The sequence below is a fragment of the Zalophus californianus genome, chromosome 5, assembly GCF_009762305.2.
Source record: "Zalophus californianus isolate mZalCal1 chromosome 5, mZalCal1.pri.v2, whole genome shotgun sequence".
NCBI lineage: Eukaryota > Metazoa > Chordata > Mammalia > Carnivora > Otariidae > Zalophus > Zalophus californianus.
The window spans coordinates 25264705-25288963 of NC_045599.1; the positions used below are offsets into that span (position 1 = coordinate 25264705).

Consider the following 24259-nt stretch of genomic DNA (forward strand, 5'->3'; position numbering starts at 1 on the left):
CTTAATTTTACCAGCAGTAAAAATTTAAAATTACAGTATAGATCTCAAAAGCACAAACTTCAAAATAGTTCCCAAGGTACCCAGAAACAAAATCCATATATTTTCATTTAAAAAAAAAACAAAAAACAAAAAACAAATAAGCGATACTGTCAAAACTGGCCCTAAAAGAAAACTTCTTTGGACGGTCCAGTGTTTACTATTTTCTATAGTTAATTAACAACTATAGAACTTTTAAAATTAATTAAGTTCTGTTTATTTATATAAAGGTATTCATTCATTAAGCTTTATCTTTCAGCTATAATAAGAAATGAGATGTTAAACTTGTTGAACAAATATCAAAACTGTAAGTACTGCAATGTACGCTTTTAGATTATAAAATGGTCAAAGCATTAAAACATTTAAAAAGTAATCTTTAATGAGTTCTATATTGCCTATTTCAAGTTTTATAGAAAACTTGAACCAATTCTCCCAGTAGCTCAAAACGTCAGTTCAGCTGCAGCTAAATATTATGTGTACTGACTTTGGCAACATCAGATTTTTTACAAAAAGGGACAGCCGCCAACTGAAGAAAATGTCACCAAGGTCTAACTTCCAAAAGCCTAAGTGAAAATGGCCTTTACTCATTTGTTCAAATAAAGATGTACTGCTAATGATCTATTTGTCCTTTGACGGATTTAATGTGAATAACAAACATCAGTGTATTCTCTAGAGGCAGATGAGCCTCAGTCACTGCTGGGCTACTGAAATGCATCCTCTGCTTTCTAGACCTTTCTAATTGGTCTTCCTCTCTCTAGCCTCTTACTCTACACTCTTAAAAAACATACTGCTAAATTAATCTTCCTAAAGCATGATTTGGAGACAGCTTTAATAACAAAGTCAAAACTTCCGGCTAGCATTCTAGATTCTTTGTGGTCTGGCTCCCATTAATTCTGCCAGCCATACCATCCACTACCCCTCTATCCTTTCCCTTCCACATACTGTCAATGGGATTAAGAATTTACTTATACCCACTGATTCATTACTTTAACTTCCTGGGAATCTTCTTAAAAATAATACGGAAACTTCACCATGATGTTAATTACAGTGTAGAAATAATTGTGAAAAAGTAGAAATGACTTAATAGAAAAACTGTTACTTAACTTGAGGAAATCCTCTCAAGTATATTTAAGAACACTTTACAATGACATGAGAAGTGTATATGTTACAATGATGAATTTTTTAATAGGCCACATCATTATAATATGGACACAGAACAATCCCAATGAAGTAAAAAAACAATATACATAGAAAAGGCCTGGGAAGGCTTTCAGCAAAATGTTACAGAGTTATTTTTGGGTGGCAATTTTCTTGCTATTCAGCTATATCCAATTTTCAAAGCTTTATGTTTAAAAAATCCAACATATCCTTTAAGACGCAGTCTGGATGAAACATCTTCTCAATAGGAAGTCATTTTCTATGAACAACTTTGCTTGTCTTTTTTATTCTTATGTCCTATCTTGTATTCACCATCTTCTTACTTGTATATAAATTTATTATATACACTATCAGCAGCATGAGACACAACTGATCACTCCTACCTTCTTAAAACATTTCATTCATTTGGCTCCCCTCAAAAAAGTATTCTATATTCTTTTTCCTATTACTTGAATGGCCAATCCCATTTCCTTCTGTGGTTCTTTCTCAACTCTTCCAATTTTAACTGCTGAAATGCTCCCCAAATCAAGCCTAGGATCTCCTCTCCTTTCTTCTATCCCTCAGTTTCATGGCTTTAAGTGCCATTAATACATTGTTGACTATCTAGCCTGGACCTTTTCCCTCAACTCTAGACTCATATAACCACTTAGATGTCCAAGAGGCATTTCAAACACCTGACTTTCCTCCACCCAACCTGTGCCATTTTAGTACTGGCAACTCCATCCTTCTTACTGCTCAAGTGAAAAATCTCAAGCCAACCTGTACTGTTTTCTTTCTCGTATACCCCAATTCAGTTCATCAACTAGTCTCATTAGCTCTATTTTCAGAACATATCCAGAATTCAACCAATGCTCATCAATTCTAACTAAATTGGTTTGAGTATCCACCATCTCTCACCGGATCACTGCAACAACCTCCTAACTGGTTCCCACAGCATCCACCTTTGCCTCTAGAAATCTATTCTTCACAAGCAGTAAGAGTGATCCTCATAAATAATGTCATTCCTCTGCTTGAAACTCTCCAATGATTTCCCGTCTTTCTTAAGAGTAAATGCCAGTGCTCTTACAATGGTATCCTAAAAGTCCCTACATAATCTGAAGTTTCTTCTAAACCAGCCACTTTGGCCTCCTTACTTTGCTCAAGCATCAGGGTTATTCCTGACACAGTCCTTTGCCCCAGCCTGGAAAATTCTTCCCTCAGATAACTGTACCTCACTTCTTCCATATCTCTGGATCAAATGTCATTTTATCAGGAGCCTTCATGACCAGCCAACAAAAATTAGAAGAACTCCATCCAGCATTCCTTATAAACCTGTTTTATTTTTCTCCACAGCATTTATCATCAAAAATCATATATTTGGGGCACGTGGGTGGCTTAATTGGTTAAGTGTCTGACTCTTGATTTTGGCTCAGGTCATGATCTCAGGGTCATGAGACAGAGCCCTGCATCAGGCTCTGCGCTGGGCATGGAGCCTGCCTAAGATTCTCTCTCTCCCTCTTCCTCTGCCCTTCTCCCTGCTTGTGCACGCATGCTCTCTCTCTCTCTCTCAAAAAAAAAAATTATAATAATAATAAAATTAAAAAAAACATATATATCCATTTGTTTGTTTCCTGTCTCATGAGGTCCAGAGTGTTGCTTTTTCCCATATTATCTTCAGTTGCTAGTGCTTGCCACACTACAGGCCCTCAGACATTTATTGAATGAACAGATGAATGACTTTATAACATTTATTAAGTAGTAAGCTCCTTGAAAAGAGTTGAAGTCTATTTTGCATCTCCAGAGCACTTTGTAGGATACTTGCACTGTGGCTGTTAATTTTTCTGCCAAGTGAATAAACATAATACTAAACTAGGAGAATAAGATTCAGAGGAAAATAAAAGACATAAACAAACCAACAATATGACTGTGCTCACCTGTTCTATTGCACTCTTTAGTTTGTTCATGTGGCTTTCAAAGAGAGGAAAATGTGAAAAAAAGAATTCATTAAATTTGTTATTTTCATCTTCATCTTTGGATAATGAAAAGATTACCCCAATTGCAATCTTCTTTTTCCTCACAATTCCTGGATTAGGGCCACAGCTTTCATCTGACAGATTAAAGCTTTCTTCTATAGACCTTAAAAATAAATGTTTTTTTAATTAAAAAATACAAAAATAATTAAATTCACAATTTAATTCCTTGCTAATTAAATGTAGACTAAAGACCTTTTTCTGTTTTATCAAGTAAATCTAAAAATGCATATCAACTGTTATCTCTTTAAGAAATCTACTGGCTATTCCTTCATGCTCACTTTTCTATAGGAAATTTTAACAGAGTCAAATTGGGAACATTTTTGTTCAATTAGAAATCACTAAAAAAGGAGATAACCTCCAATTCATAACCAATCTAAAAATGCCTGAATTTTTAGGTTTATAGATGAGTCTGATATAATTCACTCTGCTATGATCTATTTGTGTTTCTCCTTTTGATTCCAGAAATAAAATTTAAAAAATCAAGGACTAATGGAAGTAAAAGGGGAAACAAGAAGCTGCATTATCTATAGTTGCTTAACATAGACTAAAAAAAAGATCTTTCAAGAATGAATTAACTTGCAAAAAAAAAAAGAATGAATTAACTTGCCTAATTACAAACATGAAAAACTGAAATATCAAAACATGCAGTACATTAATCAAACACCTAAACAGAAGAGTTAAAACTATAAAACTTTTAGAAAAAAATAGGGTAAAAGTTTATGATATTGAATTTGGCAATGACTTCCTGGATATGACACCCAAAAGTACAGATACCAAAAGAAAAAAGAGATAAACTGGACTACATAAAATTAAAAACTGCTGTGTATCAAAGGACACTGTCAACAGAATGAACAGACTACCCATGGAATGGGAAAAAATACTGCCAAGCATATGTCTGATAAAGGATTAGTATCTAGAATATATAAGGAACTCCTATACCTCAACAACAAAAAAATCAAACAACCTAAATAAAAAATGAGCACAACACTTGTACAGACATTTCTCCAAAAGACAGACAGACAGCCAAAAAGCACATAAAAACATACTCAGTATCACTAGCCATTAGTGAAATGCAAATCAAAACAACGAGATACCACTTCACACCCACTAGGATGGCTATTATCCAAAAAAACAAAAAATGACTATTGGAAAGAATGTGGGGAAATTAGAATTCTTGTGCATTTGTGGTAAGAATGTAAAAATGGAACAGCCACTGTAGAAAACAGTATGGAATTTCTTCAAAAATTTAACCATAGAATTACCCTATCACCCAGCAATTCCACTTCTGGGTATATACCCAAAAAGAATGAAAGGAGGGACTCAAACAGGGTATTTGTATACCCACGTTCATATCAGCATTATTGCAAAAGCCAAAAGGTGGAAGCAATCCAATTAGCAATAATCGCACCTTGGATAAACTCCATTGGCTACGCTGCTGTCACTGTGCAAAGCTAGGTGGAAGCAAACCAAATGTCCATCAACAGATAAGTGGATAAATAAAATGTGATACATACATACAATGGAATATTAATCAGCCCTAAAAAGGGATAAAATCCTTAAACATGCAACAACATGGATGACCCTTGAAGACAAGCTAAGTGAAATAAGCTACACATAAAAGGACAATTATTTTATGATTCTACTTATATGAGGTTTCTAGAGTATTTCTCAAATTCAGAGAGACAAAAAATAATTTTTTGAATGGTAGATGCCAGGAGCCAAGGGTGGGGAGGAATAGGGAGTTACTATTTAATGCATACAGCTTCAGTCTGGGGAAATAAAAAAGTTCTGGACAGGAATAGTGACGATGGTTGCATAACAATGTGAAGGTACTTATAAAGCCACTGAACTATACACTAATACCGGTTAAAACTACCAATAATTTTTAAAATGTAATACATTTAAATAGTTTCAAGGCTTAAAATACACAAAATACAAGCCCAGGCTCTAAAAAAAAAAAAAAAAAAAAAAAATTTCAGAATTGTGTTTAAGGAACTATTCAGGGCACCTGGGTGGCTCAGTTGGTTGGGCAACTGCCTTCAGCTCAGGTCATGATACTGGAGTCCCCGGATTGAGTCCCAAGTTGGGCTCCCTGCTCAGCGGGGAGTCTGCTTCTCCCTCTGACCCCCCCACCTTGCTCTCTCTCTCTCTCTCTCATTCTTTCTCTCAAATAAATAAAATCTCAAAAAAAAAATAAGGAACTATTCAATTTTATTATAAAGTGAAGGTTCCAACTTACCATCTAGGAAATACCCCATTCTCCAAACTTGTTGTTTGGCTGCGTCGCCAACGTCGCTGGTAACTGCTGGCACAACTCCGGGTAAGTGAAGAGTTTGGAGAGGGAAATGGTGTAATAAGCAAGCTGCTGAGAGATGCTGACACGTCAAAATAAAAACAAGTATAATGTAAGCATCTAAAAATGCGTCAATAATAACTAATCTTTTTTTTTTTAAGATTTTCTTTATTTGAGAGAGATAGCAAGACAGAGCACAAGCACGGGGAGGGAAAAAGGGATAGGAGGAAGCAGGCTTTCCACTAAACAGGGAGCATGACACGGGGCTCGGTCTCAGAACCCTGGGATCGTGGGGCGCCAGGGTGGCTCAGTCGTTAAGCGTCTGCCTTCGGCTCAAGTCATGATCCCAGGGTCCTGGGATCCAGCCCCGCATCGGGCTCCCTGCTCAGCGGGAAGCCTGCTTCTCCCTCTCCCACTCCCCCTGCTTGTGTTCCCTCTCTCTCTGTCACATACATACATACATAAAAAGAACCCTGGGATCGTGACCTGAGCCCAAGGCAGACGCTTAACCGACTGAGCCACCCAGGTGCCCCAAGATAAATTTCTTTTTAACAAATTTAACAGTAGTGACTCAAATTTTCTATTTTGCTTCATGAGCTTCTAAAATTTCCATTTAAAAAAATAACGTCATTGTTGGAGTGAAGTCCCAGAGGAGAAAAATCATATACTAATAGTGCATTGGCAAGAGACTCTGAGACATTCCCCTTTTTATATTCTTACTCCCATCCCCACTTCAGAAGAAAGGGCTAATTTAAAACAAGCACTATCTCTTTGGCCATGAGACTGTCCCCTAGCTTAGCTGAACACTTAGTCCTTAAATTAAAAGAAGTATGATGTGATTCAGGTTTTTTAAATTATTTTATCTTTTTAAAGTTTGTATTTAAATTCCAGTTAGTTAACATACAGTATAATATTAGTTTCAGGTGTACAATATAGTGATTCAGCAGTTCCACACAATATACCTTGCTCATCACAAGTGCATGCCTTAATTCCCATCCCCTATTTAACCCATCCCCCCACCCACCTCCCTTCTGGTAACCATCAGTTAGTTCTCTGTAGTTACGAGTCTGTTTCTTGTTTTGCTTCTCTCTCATTTTTCCCCCTTGCTCGTTTGTTTTGTTTCTTAGATTCCACATATGAGTGAAAGCATATGTGTTTGTCTTTCTCTCACTGACTTTTTTCACTTAGCTCAATACTCTGTAGCTCCATCTATATTGTTGTAAATGGAAGAGTTCATTCTTTTTTATGGCTTAGTAATATTCCACCATATAAATATACCAAATCTTCTTTATCTACTCATCAGTTGATGGATACTCGGTCTGTTTCCATATTTTGGCTACTGTAGATAATGCTGCTATAAACATGCATTGTAAACTGTATAAATGTGCATGTATCTCTCTGAATTAATATTTTTATAGTACAATTGCTAGATTGCTGTGATTCATTTTAATGAAGCAGCTAGATTTTAAGAACAAAAGCTGTATTTGAAAATTAGTGTCTGAATGTCATTTGAGGATGTTATTTAAAAGCACATCATCTTATCCCTGTCACAATGGCTAGAATCAAATAAACAAGAAATAAGTGTTGACAAGGATATGAAGAGAAAGGATCCTCATGCACTGTTGGTGGAAATGCAAACTGGTACAGTCACTACGGAAAACAGTATGGAGATTCCTCAAAAAACTAAAAAGCGAAATACCGTATGATTCAGTAATTCCACTACTGAGTGTTTACCCAAAGAAAACAAAAACACTAATCTAAAAAGATATATGCACTCCTAAGTTTACTGCAGCATTATTTACAATAGCCAAGATATGGAAGCAATCCAAGTGTCCACTGATAGATGAAGAGGTAAAGAAGATGTATACAGTATTAGCCAATCATAAAATAGAATGAGATTTTGCCATTTGAAACAACACAGATAGACCCAGAGGGTATGATGCTAACTGCAGTAAGTCAGACAGAGAAAGACAAATACCATATAATTTCACTTATATGTGGAGTCTAAAAAACAAACAAAAAGCAGAAAGAGACCCATTAACACAGAACAAACTGATGGTTGCCAGAGAAGGGGGTTGGATGGGAAGAGCAAAATGGGTAAGGGGTAGTGGGAGATACAAGCTTCCAGTTATGGAATGAATAAGTCACAGGCATAAAAAGGACAGCACAGGGAAGAGTCAGTGGTACTGTAATATTGTTGTATGGTAGTAGATGGGAGTTACACTTGTGGTACACACAGCATAATGAGTAGAATTGTCAAATCACTATGCTGTACATCTAAAACAGATGTTAACACTGGGTGTTCAACTATACTTCAATAAAAAGAATAAAAGTAAAATAAAAGTCCCATTAACCTTGAACATGGATTTGAAATGTGCAGGTCCACTTACACATTTTTTTTTCAATAAATGTAGTACAGTATTGTAAATGTATTTTCTCTTTATGATTTTCTTAACCACGTTTTTCTCTACCTTATGTTACTGTAAAAATATAGTATACAATACATATAACATATAAAATATATGTTAACTGACTGTTCATGTTATCAGTAAGGCTTCCAGTCAACAGTAGGCTATTAGCGGTTGAGTTTTTAGGGAGTCAAAGGTCATATACAGATTTTCTTACTGCACGGGGGGGTGGAGAGGTTTGCGCCCCTTACCCCCGCATTGTTCAAGGGTCAACTGTACTCATGAATTGCTTCTGCACAGGTAGTCAAGCCTCTGAATGTTTAGCCCCTTTCAGTAATAGTCATGACTATACCTTCTAAGATCCAAAAAGAGAAAATCTTATAGATTACTCTCTGGAGCATTCTAAGGGGTGAAAGACACATTCCAATAGAACCCATTACAATTATTAATTGCTGCAATCCCCTAATTATGAGGATTATTCTCTTCCCAAAACCCCCTCTCTCCAGAAACTCTTTTTCTTGCCTGGAGTGTCAAAGGCTACAACCCTTTGTTTTTTCTTAGACTAGGAAGCCTCTCCTTCTCTGTGTTGGATCTAGAGAGGAAAAGACATTAAGGGCTTGCTTTTGTTTGGCATTATTTTAAACTCCCATCTTCATAATTACAACCACATACTGAAAATTTGTGAGGTAATCAAAAACAGGGAAGCACATCAGATGATACATTACTTTTGGACATCAGGAGTGAAAACTAAAAGCCTGTCATTATGAAGATCTGTTCATTTCAGTTCTCGCTAACAAATCCAATGATAAAGGGAAGAGCTTTATGTGCCATACAACTATCTGGATAGTCAATGAATTAATTCTAAACCATTTCCTTGAAAAGACCACATTTTTATCAGTATTATAAGAAAGTATTGTAAAACTCTGTAGTCTAAGACTGGATATGTATAACTAACCTAGGTATGGCTTCAGTGAAAAATCAAATGCTAATCTAAATTTGGAAAAAACTATGTGTTACCAAATTCTGGTATTAAAAATAACCCTACTGGAAAAAGAAGAAGATACACAATTAATTTAAAAGGTGTATGTGAATTTATGCCTTGAAAAAGCCTTACAGATCTATCCAGCCAGGCCCTTCAATTTATAGCTAAAGAAAATGAAATACAGATATTAATTTATCACCTCTAAAATCTTAGGTAAAATAATAAGAACTAAATTCCTATCACAGAAGAGAAAACTAAATCTCTAGATTACATAGAAGCAATGAGTATTAGAAGAAATATATACTAGATTAGTTCCTAAGAACAAAAATACAAAATTCAATTAGAAAAGGGTGAGATGATTTGAAAGATCAAGATTTTTCATATTAGAGAAGCAGTTCTCAACTCTAGCTGTCCATGAGAATTAGGTGTTGAGTTTTTCATTTTGTTTTGTTTTTCAAATACAGTTGCATAAGCCTTTCTCTAGACTACATGATAGTCTTGGAGTACAGTTTAGGCATGTGAAACTTTTTTTTAAACCTCTTGTTATTCTAATGCATACCTAGGGATTACAATTCTGGTAAATTTGGACTTCCCACCTATACTCAAAACTGAATTATAAACAATTTAGACAGCAGAGCCATATAATGTGACAGTTCATATGGATAAAACACAGTGGATAAAAGTTTCTCATACCTAACAATAATGCAAGCCTAAGATACTCCTTTCTTTTACGCTATCTCTGGGCCCTGACAAACACTTTTCCTTTTAACTGGAAAGCCCTTCTTCCATGCCTTTGCCTGAATAACTCCTACTTACTTCTCAAAACACAACTCAAGTATTATCCCTCTGTAAAGCATTACTGGCGCCCTGCCCCTGGCCCAGGCTAAGTTAGGTTTCCTTTCCCTAAACCTCTCTGCACAGGTCTATCAGAACACATCACACAATGAAGGACAATTTTCCCGACTGTTCTCTCTGTAAACTCTGGGCTCCTTAAAGGTAGAATGTGAGGTTTACTTTTTTTTTTCTTTTAATCTCTTGCATGTTTCAATACAGGTTTGTTAGTCCATATTTTGGAGTCCATATTTGAAAGCAATATATATATATAGCATTGGTTCAAAATGCCTAAGCTTTTCTGGGCAAGAGACAGTCTGACAACTTAAAACTCCAGTTAAGAGTAAGCAGATATAAGCACATGTGTTTTTTCTACTATGCCATTTAAGGCGTCTCTTGAGCAAGAGTTTTTCTTGCACTGGCTGAGTCTAAGCCAGTGTCCATTCATCTAGGCCATACTTCACCAGGCACATGTAACAGTAAACATGATCTCTGTCCTAACAATTCTCTTATAAGGCTAGTATCAATACTAACAAACTGTGTACATGAAATTGGACGATAAAGGAAAAAATAAAAATCATTGTTGGCTAACAGTGATCTCATAAGAAAACCAGATGAACACATGAACCTGGCATTACCAGAGCGTGCTATGCCACTGTCTCTGTCTTCATTCAGCTCTCTTCCAGGCATGTCCATTGGGTTGCTGTGAACTGTGAATTAAGACAAAACTGTGAGTTAAAGCATATAATGCTATTCAGGGTGACGTTGCTTCTTTTATATGGCAAATGAAATCATGCTCATCTCACTGCATTCCTTTATTTTTTTCAATAGCATGGCACAAACCCAGCACCAAGAGCTATTACTCAGTTGAACAAGCTTTGAGATCTAGGTGAAGATTGACATATAATATGAAAATATGATATAATATCTAAAGAAGCAAGGGATGACTAAAAGGAAGATACTCACAATACACTACTAAATGACTAAAAAGCATGCTACTGAACAGTAAGAATGATTCCTGCAAGCAAATAATGGGTATATGATGGTTCACTTTACTATTCTGCCAATATTAATGTATCTTTAAAAATTCCTCAAAATAAAAATTTTAAGAAAACAGTTCGAATAATATGATCCAAATTAAATTTTGTGTTTTTTTAGAAAGGTTAATTCTAGCTGACACAATGGCTAATATATATTTTTTGCCCATTTTTCATATTTTTCAAATTTTCTGTAATAAATATGTATTGTTCCTATCTCATATTTGTAAGGAAAGTAAATATTAATTAAAACAAAAAGTTAGATACAACTCCCTGGATATAAGGCATAAACACACTCTATAATCATCAATTTAATTACATAAATACACTCACATATGCCTTTTACAGTCAATATAGTGGTGCTTGTTCATCTAAATCTTAGCTCTAAGAGAAATCGTTCTTATGGAATAACATAGATCAGAAATTTTAAAATAATAACAGAGGACATTTTCTGCAATTGGTGAACTATGAGTACACAAAAGCTCCTCAACCATGGAAACAAGAGAGTGTCACATGAGAAATTCTAGCTGGTATTATAAGAAATAATGTTCATACTAAAATTTGGTTTAGGATTCTAAAGTTAAAATCATTATTTTATAATGAGATAAATAACAAACTGAAATTTCATGAAAATGTCAATTCTACTGATAACTGAAAATTTCTTGAAAGTTTTAAGAACATACTCAGTAGAAAGGAATTAAGTTATTATACTTGCTAAACAATGTTTTCTTAACCACACCCTCCCCAAATGCATTTATCTGCTCTCTTGTTTCCACAGCTTAACTACAGATTCTAGCCACTGGAGCACACCAACTAGTCTACCCACACAGCACATTGCAAACCTGCAAAGAAAGAGGCGCTCCTGATCAGGCGGAGCGGACCCTGTTCAGAGAATGCCCGCCTGGGGCTGCAGAACTGTGAAAGACCTACATGGCAAAAACGTAAAATATATATGAAAGAGGGCTGTTAGAGAAGCCACGAAGCGTCAGGAATAAAGGGTGAGCTTAGGCAGCACAAATGCAGACCAATAGATATGGATAGAAGCTTTTAAACTGAATAAGAATAATTCAAGCTGGCTTCCCTTCTTTAAAACAGGAGGGTTTCTCTCTGGTCATAGCTTATGTCAAACAACAATTTCGTACCTACTTACTAATAAATCTGTATATAATAATAAAGATAACCTTCCACTATACAGGTAAAAGCTATTTCAAATGTTCAACCCTTTCTAACCTAAAACAGTGCTTTTAAAGATTCAAAAAAGCACAGTAATGTTATCTAAATAATTTGACATTTGCCAAATAAATTTATCTTTTAAAAAGTCAGGTTTGTTTGTTTTTTTAAGATTTTATTTATTTGAGAGAGACCGTGCACGAGAGAGCACAACAGAGAGACAGAGAGAGAGAGAAAATGAGAGAGAAAGCATGAGCTGGGGGTGGGGGACAGAGGAAGAGAGAAAAGCAGACTCCCGGCCGAGCATGGAGCCCACAGTGGGGCTCAATCCCAGGACCCTGGGACCATGACCTGAGTTGAAGGCAGACACTTAACCGACTGAACCACCCAGCTACCCCAAAAAATCAGTTTTAAGATTAAAGCATTCTCCTGCCGCTGCAGTAAAGAGAAAAAAACCTAAGTGCTTGGCTGAGAAAAGAGAACACAGCATATAACAAAGAGCAGAAAAGGGATCTACTGACAAATAGGTATGAAACTTGTTTTTTCTAACCTGGTGAAGTTACAAAGTAACTAACTTTGGAAGAAAGCAAAGTTCCTAAACCAATGGTCAGCCACAATGGAAGCAGGAACACCAACATAACCCATCAGGGCCAGACTCCCAGCTGTCCAGAAAATATGGCTGCCACACACTGGACCAAACACAGAGTCTGAAGACCCAAATGGGGAACATTATAGCCTAGAAGCAAGCAGGTGGGTTGCCTGCTATGCTTAATCAAGATGGCCTGAAAAACCACCTAGGAGGTTACCCAGGATAGAATAGAGGCTTTCTGTTTTATCAAGTGACAAATGTATTTTTCAAATTGCTAATGGATATTTTTCTATAACAAGAATTTCTTTTTTTTAAAGATTTTATTTATTTATTTGAGAGAGAAAGAATGAGAGACAGAGAGCATGAGAGGGAGGAGGGTCAGAGGGAGAAGCAGCCTCACTGCCGAGCAGGGAGCCCGACGTGGGACTCGATCCCGGGACTCCAGAATCATGACCTGAGCCGAAGGCAGTCACCTAACAAACTGAGCCACCCAGGCGCCCCAATTTCTAAAATTATAGTGCATTTGCAGCAATCTTTCTGTGTTTCAACTGTTCAGCTCTTTCTTCAATTCTCTCTAGCAACTTCAAAACTTATCTACTCTCTTTAAACTCCTTCCCTACCTACCTCCTTCCTTACTTTCAGGATATGACTGTCTCCCACATATGCATGTGTGTACACAAAATTTACCAGACAGGAACTCTCCTGTTTCCTACCACCTTGTCTCCAAACTTAATCAAATTCTGGCCCACCTGCCTCCTTCCTGCTAGAGTTAGGAACCCACTCCTCCCTCCCTTCCAAAGCTAATTCTGTGTCAGCTAGGACCTTCAAAAATCTCACTTTACCACTTCTTTCTCTACCCTTACCCTCCTATTCCATCAACCTTTAAACACAGTCAAAACTAGTGGTGCCTGGGAGCTCAGTTAAGCCTCCAACTCCTGATTTCGGCTCAGGTCATGATCTCAGGGCTGTGAGATCAAGTCCCGCATCAGGCTCCAGGCTGAGCTTGGAGCGTCTTAAGATTGTCTCTCTCCCTGCCCCCTCTTCTCAAAAAAATAAAACAAAAAAATTATTTAAAAAAGCACAGTCAAAACTATTCTCTCTATATATTTAACCTTATATAATTCAATAGTTTTAAAATGTGGTCTAAAGACTCCTTGGGGTCCTTCCAACCCTTTCAGGGGTCTGTATAAAACCGTATTTTCTTTTTTTCTTTTTTAAAGATTTTATTTATTTATTTGACAGAGAGAGACACAGCGAGAGAGGGAACACAAGCAGGGGGAGTGGGAGAGGGAGAGGCAGGCTTCCCGCGGAGCAGAGAGCCCGATGTGGGTCTTGATCCCAGGACCCCGGGATGATGACCTGAGCGGAAGGCAGACACTTAACGACTGAGCCACCCAGGCGCCCCCTAAATACTGTATTTTCTTAATACACTTCAACCAAAACAACATAGTACAAGAGAATGAATGCAGACGCAGATATGAGGATTAAGTTGTATTCTATTAAACCAAAAATGAAGGAGTTTTGCAAAAATGTAAAACAATGCCACTCTCCTCATTAAGTTTTTTTTCATGGAAAATAGTCATTTCATAACATGTTATTTATATTAACATGAAAAAAGTTTGTTTTTTTAATGACTTAAATTTTAAAATGTTTTAATTTTTAATATATCATATTTCAATAAAGGTAACCCACATAAACATAAACTCTCTGTGTTCCTCAATAATTTCTAAGTGCGTAAAAGGGTCCTGAGACCAAAAAGAACCACTGCTTAAATCCTGGAAGAAAGAATGACCTCTGAGTCCCTCCTCAACTCTGGCTTCTATTCTCTCCACTGAAACTGTGCACATAGGCCACCAAAAGCCTTCCTACTGATTAATGCAGTCCATACTCTTATATTACCTTATTATATATTTGATGCTGACTAAATTACACTTTGAACTTTTCCCCACAGTTCCCAATGATTACACCCTAGGTTTTTTTCTTAATCCTCTTATGTGCTTCTCTTCACCTACTCCTTCCTTCTTTAAGCCAGCATTCCCCAGGATTTTATCCTCAACAACATTTCCCTCTCATTATTTAACATTTCCTAGGTCACCTCAGTCATTCTTACACTTTCATTTATCATTTATAAGCTAATGCTTCACAAATCCATGGTAGATACAGCTAACTGTCTAAAAAAGAACTGTGTTCTCCCTTCTATTTTATCAAGTAGTTTCTGAGAAGTTACCCAGCTAGGGATCTTATTTCTCAAATCTCCTTATATTATAGGTGAAGCCATGTGATTAGCTGCCACTAACAGAATGTGAACAAAACCGATATATGTCATGTTCAGACTGAGGTTGGTTATGAAATGGATGTGTCTTTTCAATACTCAATTCCTTTCCCCTGGCTTCGTGCAGCTGAGCACAACCTTGGAAACCACATGGTGAAGAAGGCAGAACTCCAAGAAGGAAGGAGACTGGACCTCTGAAACACTGCTTGGAGGAAAACTGTTTATCAATGAGCAACACCCTTTTGAACTTCACATGGCTGGAAAAAAAAAAAACAACTCTACTTTAAAATTATTACATGCTCACTAATTTTTATGTTACAGCACCTACCACTACATGTACTAATGAACTATAATGGATCTCTTTACTTGGATAACCAACCAATACTTCCATTCCAACATACATAAACCTAAAGTCACCAATTCCTAATTTGTTCTGTTCCTTCTAATGAATGGCACCAACATCCAAGCAATTACACAAGCAGACGGCAAAGTGCCACACGATTCCTCCCTTCTCCTCCCTTCATCCGTCTAATCTCCACGTCCTGTCCATTCTATTTCCCATAATGAGCCTCTCAACAGCTCTCTGTCCTCACGGACAGTCTTATTCTAGGTCTCCAGTGCCTGTCACTTGGATTATCAGAAGGACTCTTCTAATACAGATGTTTTCCTCAATCCCATTGGTTCACCTGAATCCTTTTCCACTGTAATCAGAATACTCTTTCGTAGAGATAAAGCTAATCTGATCATATTTCTCTCTTCTGACTCCTTTGTGGTCACCTTCAGAATGCACCACAAAGATCTCTAGCTAGAAGGAGTATAAGTGACTAAGTACCCCAAGCTGATGTGTTCTGACATCTGTTGTCATGTTTGTGCAAGGCCACATATCCCATAGGCTGCTCCTAGCCAGGGACTGATCACAGCAGAAATAGTAAGGCAGACACATTTTGGCAACACATGTAACAACGAACTTTGATTTAAATACTTGTCAATGATCTTACCAAACCTTCCATGGGTTGCATGGTAGGATAGGACACTTCCATTCAATCTTCTCTCTTTCATTTGGGGTCAGACTTGCATCACAATCTGAGGGCTCTCTTGACCTTTCCCAGCTCCCTCCTCATTTTCTCTTACATTGTCATTTCTCCTAATATTATCCTTGCATGTTTAATCGTGTCTTGCACCTGTTAAAAGGACCCAAACTAACACACCCTCACTACTACCCAACTGCTTAAAGCCTAAAGCACCCTTTGTCATCAACTTCTTCCTCACTTTTTTATTTCTTTTAACTCTTTTTACTCCTATTCTTTGCTCCATCAACACTGATTTATTCGCCTTCTTTCCTCGTGCTATCATCTCTTGCTCCTAGGTCTGTGCACACACTACTGCTTTTTCCTAGAATGTTTCTGTCCCCAAACACAGGGCTAATCCTTCAAGGTTAGGCCTCACTTCTTCAAGAAAGTCTGAGACTCTCCAGGACTGGATTAGGGACTCTTCCTCATTTCTATCACACCACGCTCTTTAGCATGTCCAAGAAATAACTGCACTCTACTATAACTGTTGTATTACTTGTGTGATTCCCACTAACTATTGTATTACTTGTGTGATTCCCACTGTTGAGGCAGGAAGTTGTCTGCTTCACCACTGCACCCTCAGGGCCTAGCAGAGTGCTTAGCATAGAAGAGATGCTTGAGAAATATTTGCTGATTAACTGGAAATGTAAAGAAAATAAGAAATGGTACTCAAATATCCTTGATTCACAATTACAAACGTGCAAGTAAAAGCCACTCATTATTTAAAGTCTACGCTTTTTTTTAAAGTCTACACTTTTTTAATGGATTAATTTCCTATCCTGTATTAAAACAGAGATGAGTGTATCTAGTATCCATAAGGTAATTTACTATTTAAATTACTATTAATTTACTATTTTAAGTGATAACGGATTTGTATTATTAAAATAAATAGCTTTTAATGTGACTGCTGGCGCCCACTGAGTGTCGGCATGAGGGGGGCCAGTGTGCTTGGGATCCCCTGATTGAGCCCCTGGTGGCTCTGCCCCTTCCCCCAGGGCCTCGGCATCAACCTCAAGGAACACACCTGCGTCCAGCCCTGGGCTTTGTCATGAGCTTCCCGGACAAGCAGAGACTGGAGCCACCCACCTGCAGTCATCCTGCAGACTTGTGGGCAGGAGAATAAGTGCTTCTTATAAAAAGATCTCTGGATTTGGGGGTGATTTGTTACCCACTGTTATCCTGGCAACACCTGACAGATGCATTTACACTGGCCTCTTGAGCTTTGAAAAGTATCAAATTACAAAGAAAAAAGATTCAGTTATCTCCTTGTCACAGTTTTACTTTATTAAAACCAATGAAATAACTAATCATTTGAGTTATGAAAAAGCAGTACTATTTTTCTTAAAAATGTATAAACTTTCTTTTTTAAAAAGACTTACTTATTTTGAGAGAGAGAGGAAGAGCATGCAAGCAGGGAGAGGGGCAGAGAGAATCTCAAGCAGACTCACCAATGAGCACAGAGCCCGACGCGGGGCTTGATCTCACAATCGTGAGATCCTGACCTGAGCCGAAATCAAGAGTTGGACGCTTAACCAACTGAGCCACCCAGGCTCCCCAAAATATGCAAACTTTCTAAAGTACATGCCTGACACTGTAACTAGCCCATACCACTTGCTGAATAAATGGTTGTTCGTTTGAATGAACATAAATTATAAAAAATAATAGAATGCAATATGGTTCAAGTTGGAAGAAAAATGGTTTCCTGCTTGTATATATAACTAATATTTATTAAAATCAGTTTGAAATAAAAATTCTCACTAAATAAAGAAAAAGAGAAGTATTTATCCTAGTCTAGTTGCTGTCACGTTCTGGCATGTTACAGTTATTTGCATACCAGGAATATGACCAGCATCAATTTAGTTTAGCTTTGTAGGGTAAAACAAATGACTAGAAATTTTAGGAACAGTTTGTCACTTCAAAATGTTGAACTTAAATAATAACAACAATTAACGAAGCTGTTATTTTAATAAATCTTTAAAGGAATATCAAATTTGGATATCTGCTTATCTATCTGAATTCGGGTCACAAAAATGAGCACCATTTTAAAATTACTTTTATGGTTAGGGAAGAGAGAAGGGAGAAAGTGTAATACCAGTCTTCTTCAGCTGAAATATTAAAAAAAGGCTGGTAAGGACTTTTTATACCAATGACAGTGCCTTTCAAAGATGCATCAAAGTTAAAAACAAGAAAGAAACCAGATATATCTTCAGCAGTTCTTTTTCAGATATAAAATAAATATTACGTTCAAATATACAAAAAGTATGTTTTTCAAATAATACAAATGTTTTACATATTTCCAATTTAAATTCCTTTTCCACTTTTAGATGTCAAACTCTGTGGTCTTATTAAAAGGTCTACATTATTAAGAAAGAACTGCAAATTCTTGTTATACTGTTAACCTATATAAAACTTGTAAAACCAAAGGAACCATTTACCTATATTTCCAAGTAGTCCATTCATAACTGTGTTATTACAATCAGCCTTTAACGTACTGTTGTCCTGATTGATGAATTCAAGACTGTCTTGCAGCCTAAAGTGGGAAAAGAAACAATAAATTGCAAATTCATTTTATGCTCTTTATGGCAATTCTTTGCATATCTCAATGAAATTTTAAGTAACTGTTTTTTTTTTTTAAGTTTTAAGTATTCTTCTTAGTTTATAGCACTGACTCAGGGGTTGGCAACCCCTGAGGCCTAAATCCAGCCTGCTGCCTGTTTTTATAAATAAAGTTTTATTGGAAAACAGCCATGCTATGTATACAGCCATGTATATGCTGTATATGGCTGCTTTAATGCTACAATGGTAGAGCTGAGAAACCAGACATACTGCCTCGCCCACAAAGCCAAAATTATTTACTATTTAGAACTTTACAGAAAAAGGTTACTGACCCTAATTTAAATTGTAAAGGCTTTCCCTCATATTTTGGACCTGAAATTATTTTCTAAACTACTGGCAGGAAAAGAAGAAAAAAAAAAAAAGACAAGAACAAAAATCAACGTATCATTAGTTCACACATTTTAAATGAATTATGTCACTCCTGTTAGTAAATTATTCAAAATAACAAAAATAAAATTACGTTATGCTTTTAGTACAAAGTATCTTCCTAGGGATTCTAAAAACCATCAGTAAAAAATTAGAAAAGATGAAGATACTGAGAGGATCAGAGCTAGAATCAGAGATTCCAATGTAGGATCTCTAATTTCTATTTTAGTATTAAACTCTTGAAAATTAGCACTTTTAACATCAGTATTTTTTAAGCATCAATACTATGAAAAAATATCTTTCCCCTTTCCTTCCTTCCTAAAAGAAAAGTTAATAAAGAGCTGTAAGTATTAGAACCTTAGCTAATAAAACCCCTGATAGGTCTTTCTGGAGCATTTACAATTAATGGAACCCTTGAGAATTTTTCTAGTTTTGAGTAGCCTCCTTGCAACCTCTTCTGCTGCTTTTGACTTTGGGTAACCCCACAGATTCTGGCTAGCCAGAATTCTGATCTGGGCCCTGAAGTCTGTCACTGGAATCCACTAACACCTCACCCTAACCCTAGTCCTTCATTAACTAAGTTCTGGCATGTAGCCCATGATTCTAATATCAGGCCTGGCCTTGTTTCAGCTTCACATTTCTAATCTTGGCATTAACACCTTGTGGTAGTCTTGTGCCCCACCATGGGTGACCTAGGCCACTCCTGATTGCAGAGTAAATTCTGCAAGGGATCTGAAAACTGAAGAGCACAATATACAGATGCTAACTCAGCATGGCATACAAAATGGAAAATCAGTATCTCATCCTAACATGGGAATGTTGTCAACATTTTACTTCCATATATAGCTTCTAGAAGCAAATTAGAGAAAGAGAAAGCACATTTCCTATTCTTCAACTAAACTCAAATGAGAAGTAATCTGGACTCCATACAGAGAGCAGTTGAATTAAAAAAAAAAACACCCAACAATATGCTGCCTACAAGAGACTCAGTTCAGCTTTAAGGATATGTATAGGCTCAATGTGAAGGAACAGAAAAAGATAATCCATGTAAATGGAAATTAAAGAAGAGCAGAGAAAGCTATACTTATATCAGAAAAAATAGACTTCAAGCCAAAAACAGTAACAAGAGAGAAAAATGGTCATATAATTCGAGGAGCAATTCATCAAGAAGACATAGCATGTAACAATCATAAATACAAATGCACTCAACATCAGAGCACCTAAACATATTAAGCAAACACTGACATATCTAAAGAGACAACAGTGCAATAATTAGTAAAGGACTTTAACATTCTACTTTCAACAATGAACAGATCATCCAGACAGAAAGTCAACAAAGAAATGTTGGACTTGAACCATACCTTACACCAAATGGAACTAACAGATAAATACATATATAGATATATCCAAGAGTAGCAGAATACCATCCTTCTCAAGTGGACATGGAACATTTTCTAATACATATCACATGATAGGTCACAAAACAAGTTTTAGTAAATTTGAGAAGATTGAAATCACACCAAGTATCTTTTCTGACCAGAATGGTATAATACTAAAAATCAGTAACAAAAGGAGAGCTGGACAGTTCACAAATATGTGGAGATTAAACAACATGATCCTGAACAACCAATGAGTCAAAGAAGAAATCAAAAGGAAAATCAAGAAATACCTTGAAACAAAAATGGAAGCACAGCATATCAAAACCTGTGAGATGTTACAAAAGCAGTTCAAAGAGGGAAGTGATAGCAATAAATGTCTACAGTAAGAAGCCAAAAAGATCTCAAATGAATGACATTGAATTACACCTCAAAAAACGAGGAAAAAAACAAAGCCCACAGTTAGTTAGGAAGGAAGGAAATAAAGATCAATTGGAGAATAAATGAAATAGAAAAAAGAAAAATAACACTGAAGATCGATGAAACTAAGAGCTGGTTTTCTGAAGAGACAAAATCAACAAATCTTTAGCTAACTCAGAAAAAAAAAGAGAAGACTCGAATAAATGAAATCAAAAACAAAGGAGACATTACATCTGATACCATACAAATAAAAAGGATCATGAGACCACTATAAACAGTTACACACCAACAAAACAGATAATCTGTAAAAAATGAATAAATTCCTAGAAACATACAACCTACCAAGAATGAATCATGAAGAAATAAAAAATCTGAACAGACCAATAATGAGTAAGGAAAATCAATCATTAATCAAAAACCTCCCAACACAGAAAAGCCAAGAGGACCAGATGGTTTCCTTGGTAAATTCTACCAAACATGTAAAGAAGAATTAATGCCAATTCTACTCAATTTGTTCCAAAAATCAAAGAAGGAACAAACTCAAACTCATCTTACAAGGCCTGACACCTGTAATGTCAGCATTACCCTGACACCAAGGCCAGACAAGGACATTATAAGAAAATTACAGATCACTTCTCCTGAATATTATAAATGCAAAAATTCTCCATAAAATATTAACAAACCAAATTCAACAGAACATTAGAAGATCATTCAATATGATCAAGTGGGATTTATCAGTGGACTGCAAGGATGCTTCAATAGACACAAAGCAATAAATGAGAATTACCACATTAAAAGAATGAAAGATAAAAATCACATGATTATGTCAACAGATGCAGAAAATGCATATGACCGGGGTGCCTGGGTGGCTCAGTCGGTTAAGTGTCTGCCTTCAGCTCAGGTCATGACCCTGGGGTCCTGGGAAGGAGCCCTGCATTGGGTTCCCTGCTCTGCGGGGAGCCTGATTCTCCCTCTCCTCCCCACTCATGCTCTCTGTCACTATCTCTGTCTCTCTCTCTCAAATAAATAAAAATCTTTAAAAGAAAGAAAGAAAAAGAGAGAAAGAAAGAGAGAAAAAGCATATGACAAAAGACATCTTTCCATGGAAAAAAACCCTCAAAAAGTAGGTTGGAAGAACAAATACCGTTAAAAATGTCCACATTACCCAAAGTCATCTTTAGATTCAATGCAAGTCTTATCAAAATTCCAATGGCATTTCTCCAAGAAATAAGAAAACAATCCTAAAATTTGCTGGGAGCTACAAAAGACCGTTAATAGCCAAAGCAATCCTAAGAAAAACTATATTACAACGTTAACATAATCAAACAGTATAGTACTGGCATAAAAACAGACACACAAATCAATGGAACAGAATTCAAGAGCCTAGAAAAAAAACCCTGTATATACAGTCAACTAATATTTGATGAGGGACATTTAACTGGGAAAGGATAGTGCCTTCAATAAATAATGATGGGAAAACTGGATAACCACCTGCAGATGAATGAAATTAGAACCCTATCTTACACCACTCACAAAAACGAACTCAAAATTGATTAAAGATATAAACAAAAGACCCCAAAACTGCAAATCTCCTAGAAGAAACCACAGGGTTTAAAAAGCTCCTTGACAATGGTCATAGCAGCAGTTTCCTAGATATGACACAAACAGCACAAGCAACAAAAGCGAAAATAAGTAAATGGGAATACATCACACTAAAAAGCCTCTACACAGCAAATAAACAACTGACAAAATAAAAAGGCAAACTATGGAATGGTAAAAAATATTTGCAAATCCTTTATCTGATAAAGGGTTAATATCCAAAATATATAAATAATTCATACAAATCAGTAGCAAAAAACAAAGAACCTGACTAAAAACTTAATACTTCTTCTGAATATTCAGAAGAATTGAATAGACAATTTTCCAAAGAAGACATGCAAATGGCTAAGAGGTACATGAAGAGGTGCTCAACATCACTAATCATCAGAGAAATGCAAATCAAACCATAACAAGGTATCACCTCTCACCTTTTATAATAGCTAACATCAAAAAAGACGAGATTATCAAGTGGTGGACAGGGTATTGAGAAAAGGGAATGCTTCTGCACTGCTGGTGGGAATATAAATTGAGGCAGCCACTCTGATCACAAAACAGTATGAAGTTCTTCAAAAAATTAAAAAGAGAACTACTGTATGATCCAGGAATCCCACTTTTGGATATATATCCGAAGGAACTAAAATGAGGATCTGAGAGATATCTGCACTCAGGTGTTCACTGTGGCATTAGAGACAATGATCCATAAATGGAGACAGACTGAGTGTCTATAAACAGATGAATGGATAAAATGTCACACACACACAAAGACACACACACACACACACACACAGAAGAATATTTTGACCATGAGAAAAGGGAATCCTGCCATTCACGACAATCTGAATGAACCTTAAGGGTGTTATGCTAAGTGAAATAAGTCAGAGAGAGACAAACACTGTATAGTATCACTTACATGTGCAATATAAAAAACTGAACACAGAGAAACAGAAACCAGGGTGGTGGTTACCAGGAGTTGAGAGTGGGAGAAATGGGGAGATAACAGTCAAAGGGTACAAACATCAGTTATAGGGCTTTTAAGTTCTGAGATCTAACGTATAGCATACTGACTATAGCTAATAATACTGTTATTTTATATACTTGAAAGCTGCTAAGAGAGTAAATCTTAACTGTTCTCACCACAAAAAAGAAATGGCAATTTTGACAGGATGGAGGTGTTAGCTAATGCTATGGTGGTAATCATTTTGTAATATATAAATGTACCAAATAAATGTGTTGTACACATTAAATTTACACAATGTTGGATGTCAATTATATCTCATTAAAGCTAGAAGAAAAAAGCCTGACCTCCATAAACTTTCAAACTTAAGAGATGGAAGAAAATCTCAATTTAAGCTGCAACCCTGAGAACAATCTGTTAGTTTTCACACTTAGCACATCCTAAATAATCCATTTCTCCCAGCATTCAAAATCACTTACGTATTGAGACTTCCACAGATACTGCTGCCGGTCCGTGCAGTAAAAACTTTGCTGAGCATGAGTTGTGGAGGGGAACTATGAAGAAAAAGAAAGGGACAGAGAGAGAGAGATCAAAACTAAAACATAAAGAACTTCTCAATTTATTACAAATAAAAATGTATATGGGCGCCTGGGTGTCTTAGTTGGTTAAATGTTGGACTCTTGATTTTGGCTCAGGTCATGGTCTCAGGGTTGCGAGATTAAGCCCGGTGTCAGGCTGCATGCTGTGCATGGAGCCTGCTTAAGATTCTCTCTCTCCCAGGGGCGCCTGGGTGGCTCAGTCGTTAAGCATCTGCCTTCAGCTCAGGTCATGGTCCCAGGGTCCTGGGATCAAGCCCCGCATTGGGCTCCCTGCTCAGCGGGAAGCCTGCTTCTCCCTCCTCCCACTCCCCCTGCTTGTGTTCCCTCTCTCGCTGTGTCTGTCTCTGTCAAATAAATACTTAAAAAAAAAAAAAAGATTCTCTCTCTCCCTCTCCCTGTTCCCATCCCCCCCACCAAAATAAGTATAAATCACAAAGATTTCATTGCATAGTTACAACAGTCATGAAGTA

At 36.6% G+C, this 24259-nt stretch overlaps 1 protein-coding gene and 1 long non-coding RNA gene across 4 annotated transcripts in view; one reads left to right on the top strand and one right to left on the bottom strand.

Annotated features, from left to right (window-relative positions):
• The window catches only part of LOC113928793, a 57970-nt gene extending 45851 nt beyond the window's left edge, over positions 1 to 12119 (top strand). The window contains exon 3 of the long non-coding RNA XR_003521972.1: positions 11536 to 12119. This is a non-coding gene — a long non-coding RNA (uncharacterized LOC113928793). The remainder of the gene's footprint in view (positions 1 to 11535) is intronic.
• Positions 1 to 24259, bottom strand: part of FNIP1 (folliculin interacting protein 1) — a 154305-nt gene that overhangs the window by 40517 nt on the left and 89529 nt on the right. For 2 of the 3 annotated variants that reach the window (XM_027604862.1, XM_027604865.1), the window contains exons 5-10: positions 23670 to 23744; positions 18294 to 18388; positions 11600 to 11683; positions 10359 to 10430; positions 5446 to 5581; positions 3108 to 3309 (exon numbers count right to left, since the gene is read on the bottom strand). In XM_027604862.1, coding sequence (XP_027460663.1) covers positions 3108 to 3309; positions 5446 to 5581; positions 10359 to 10430; positions 11600 to 11683; positions 18294 to 18388; positions 23670 to 23744 — 664 coding nt within the window. The remainder of the gene's footprint in view (positions 1 to 3107; positions 3310 to 5445; positions 5582 to 10358; positions 10431 to 11599; positions 11684 to 18293; positions 18389 to 23669; positions 23745 to 24259) is intronic. The other variant, XM_027604863.1, reaches the window with a different exon arrangement.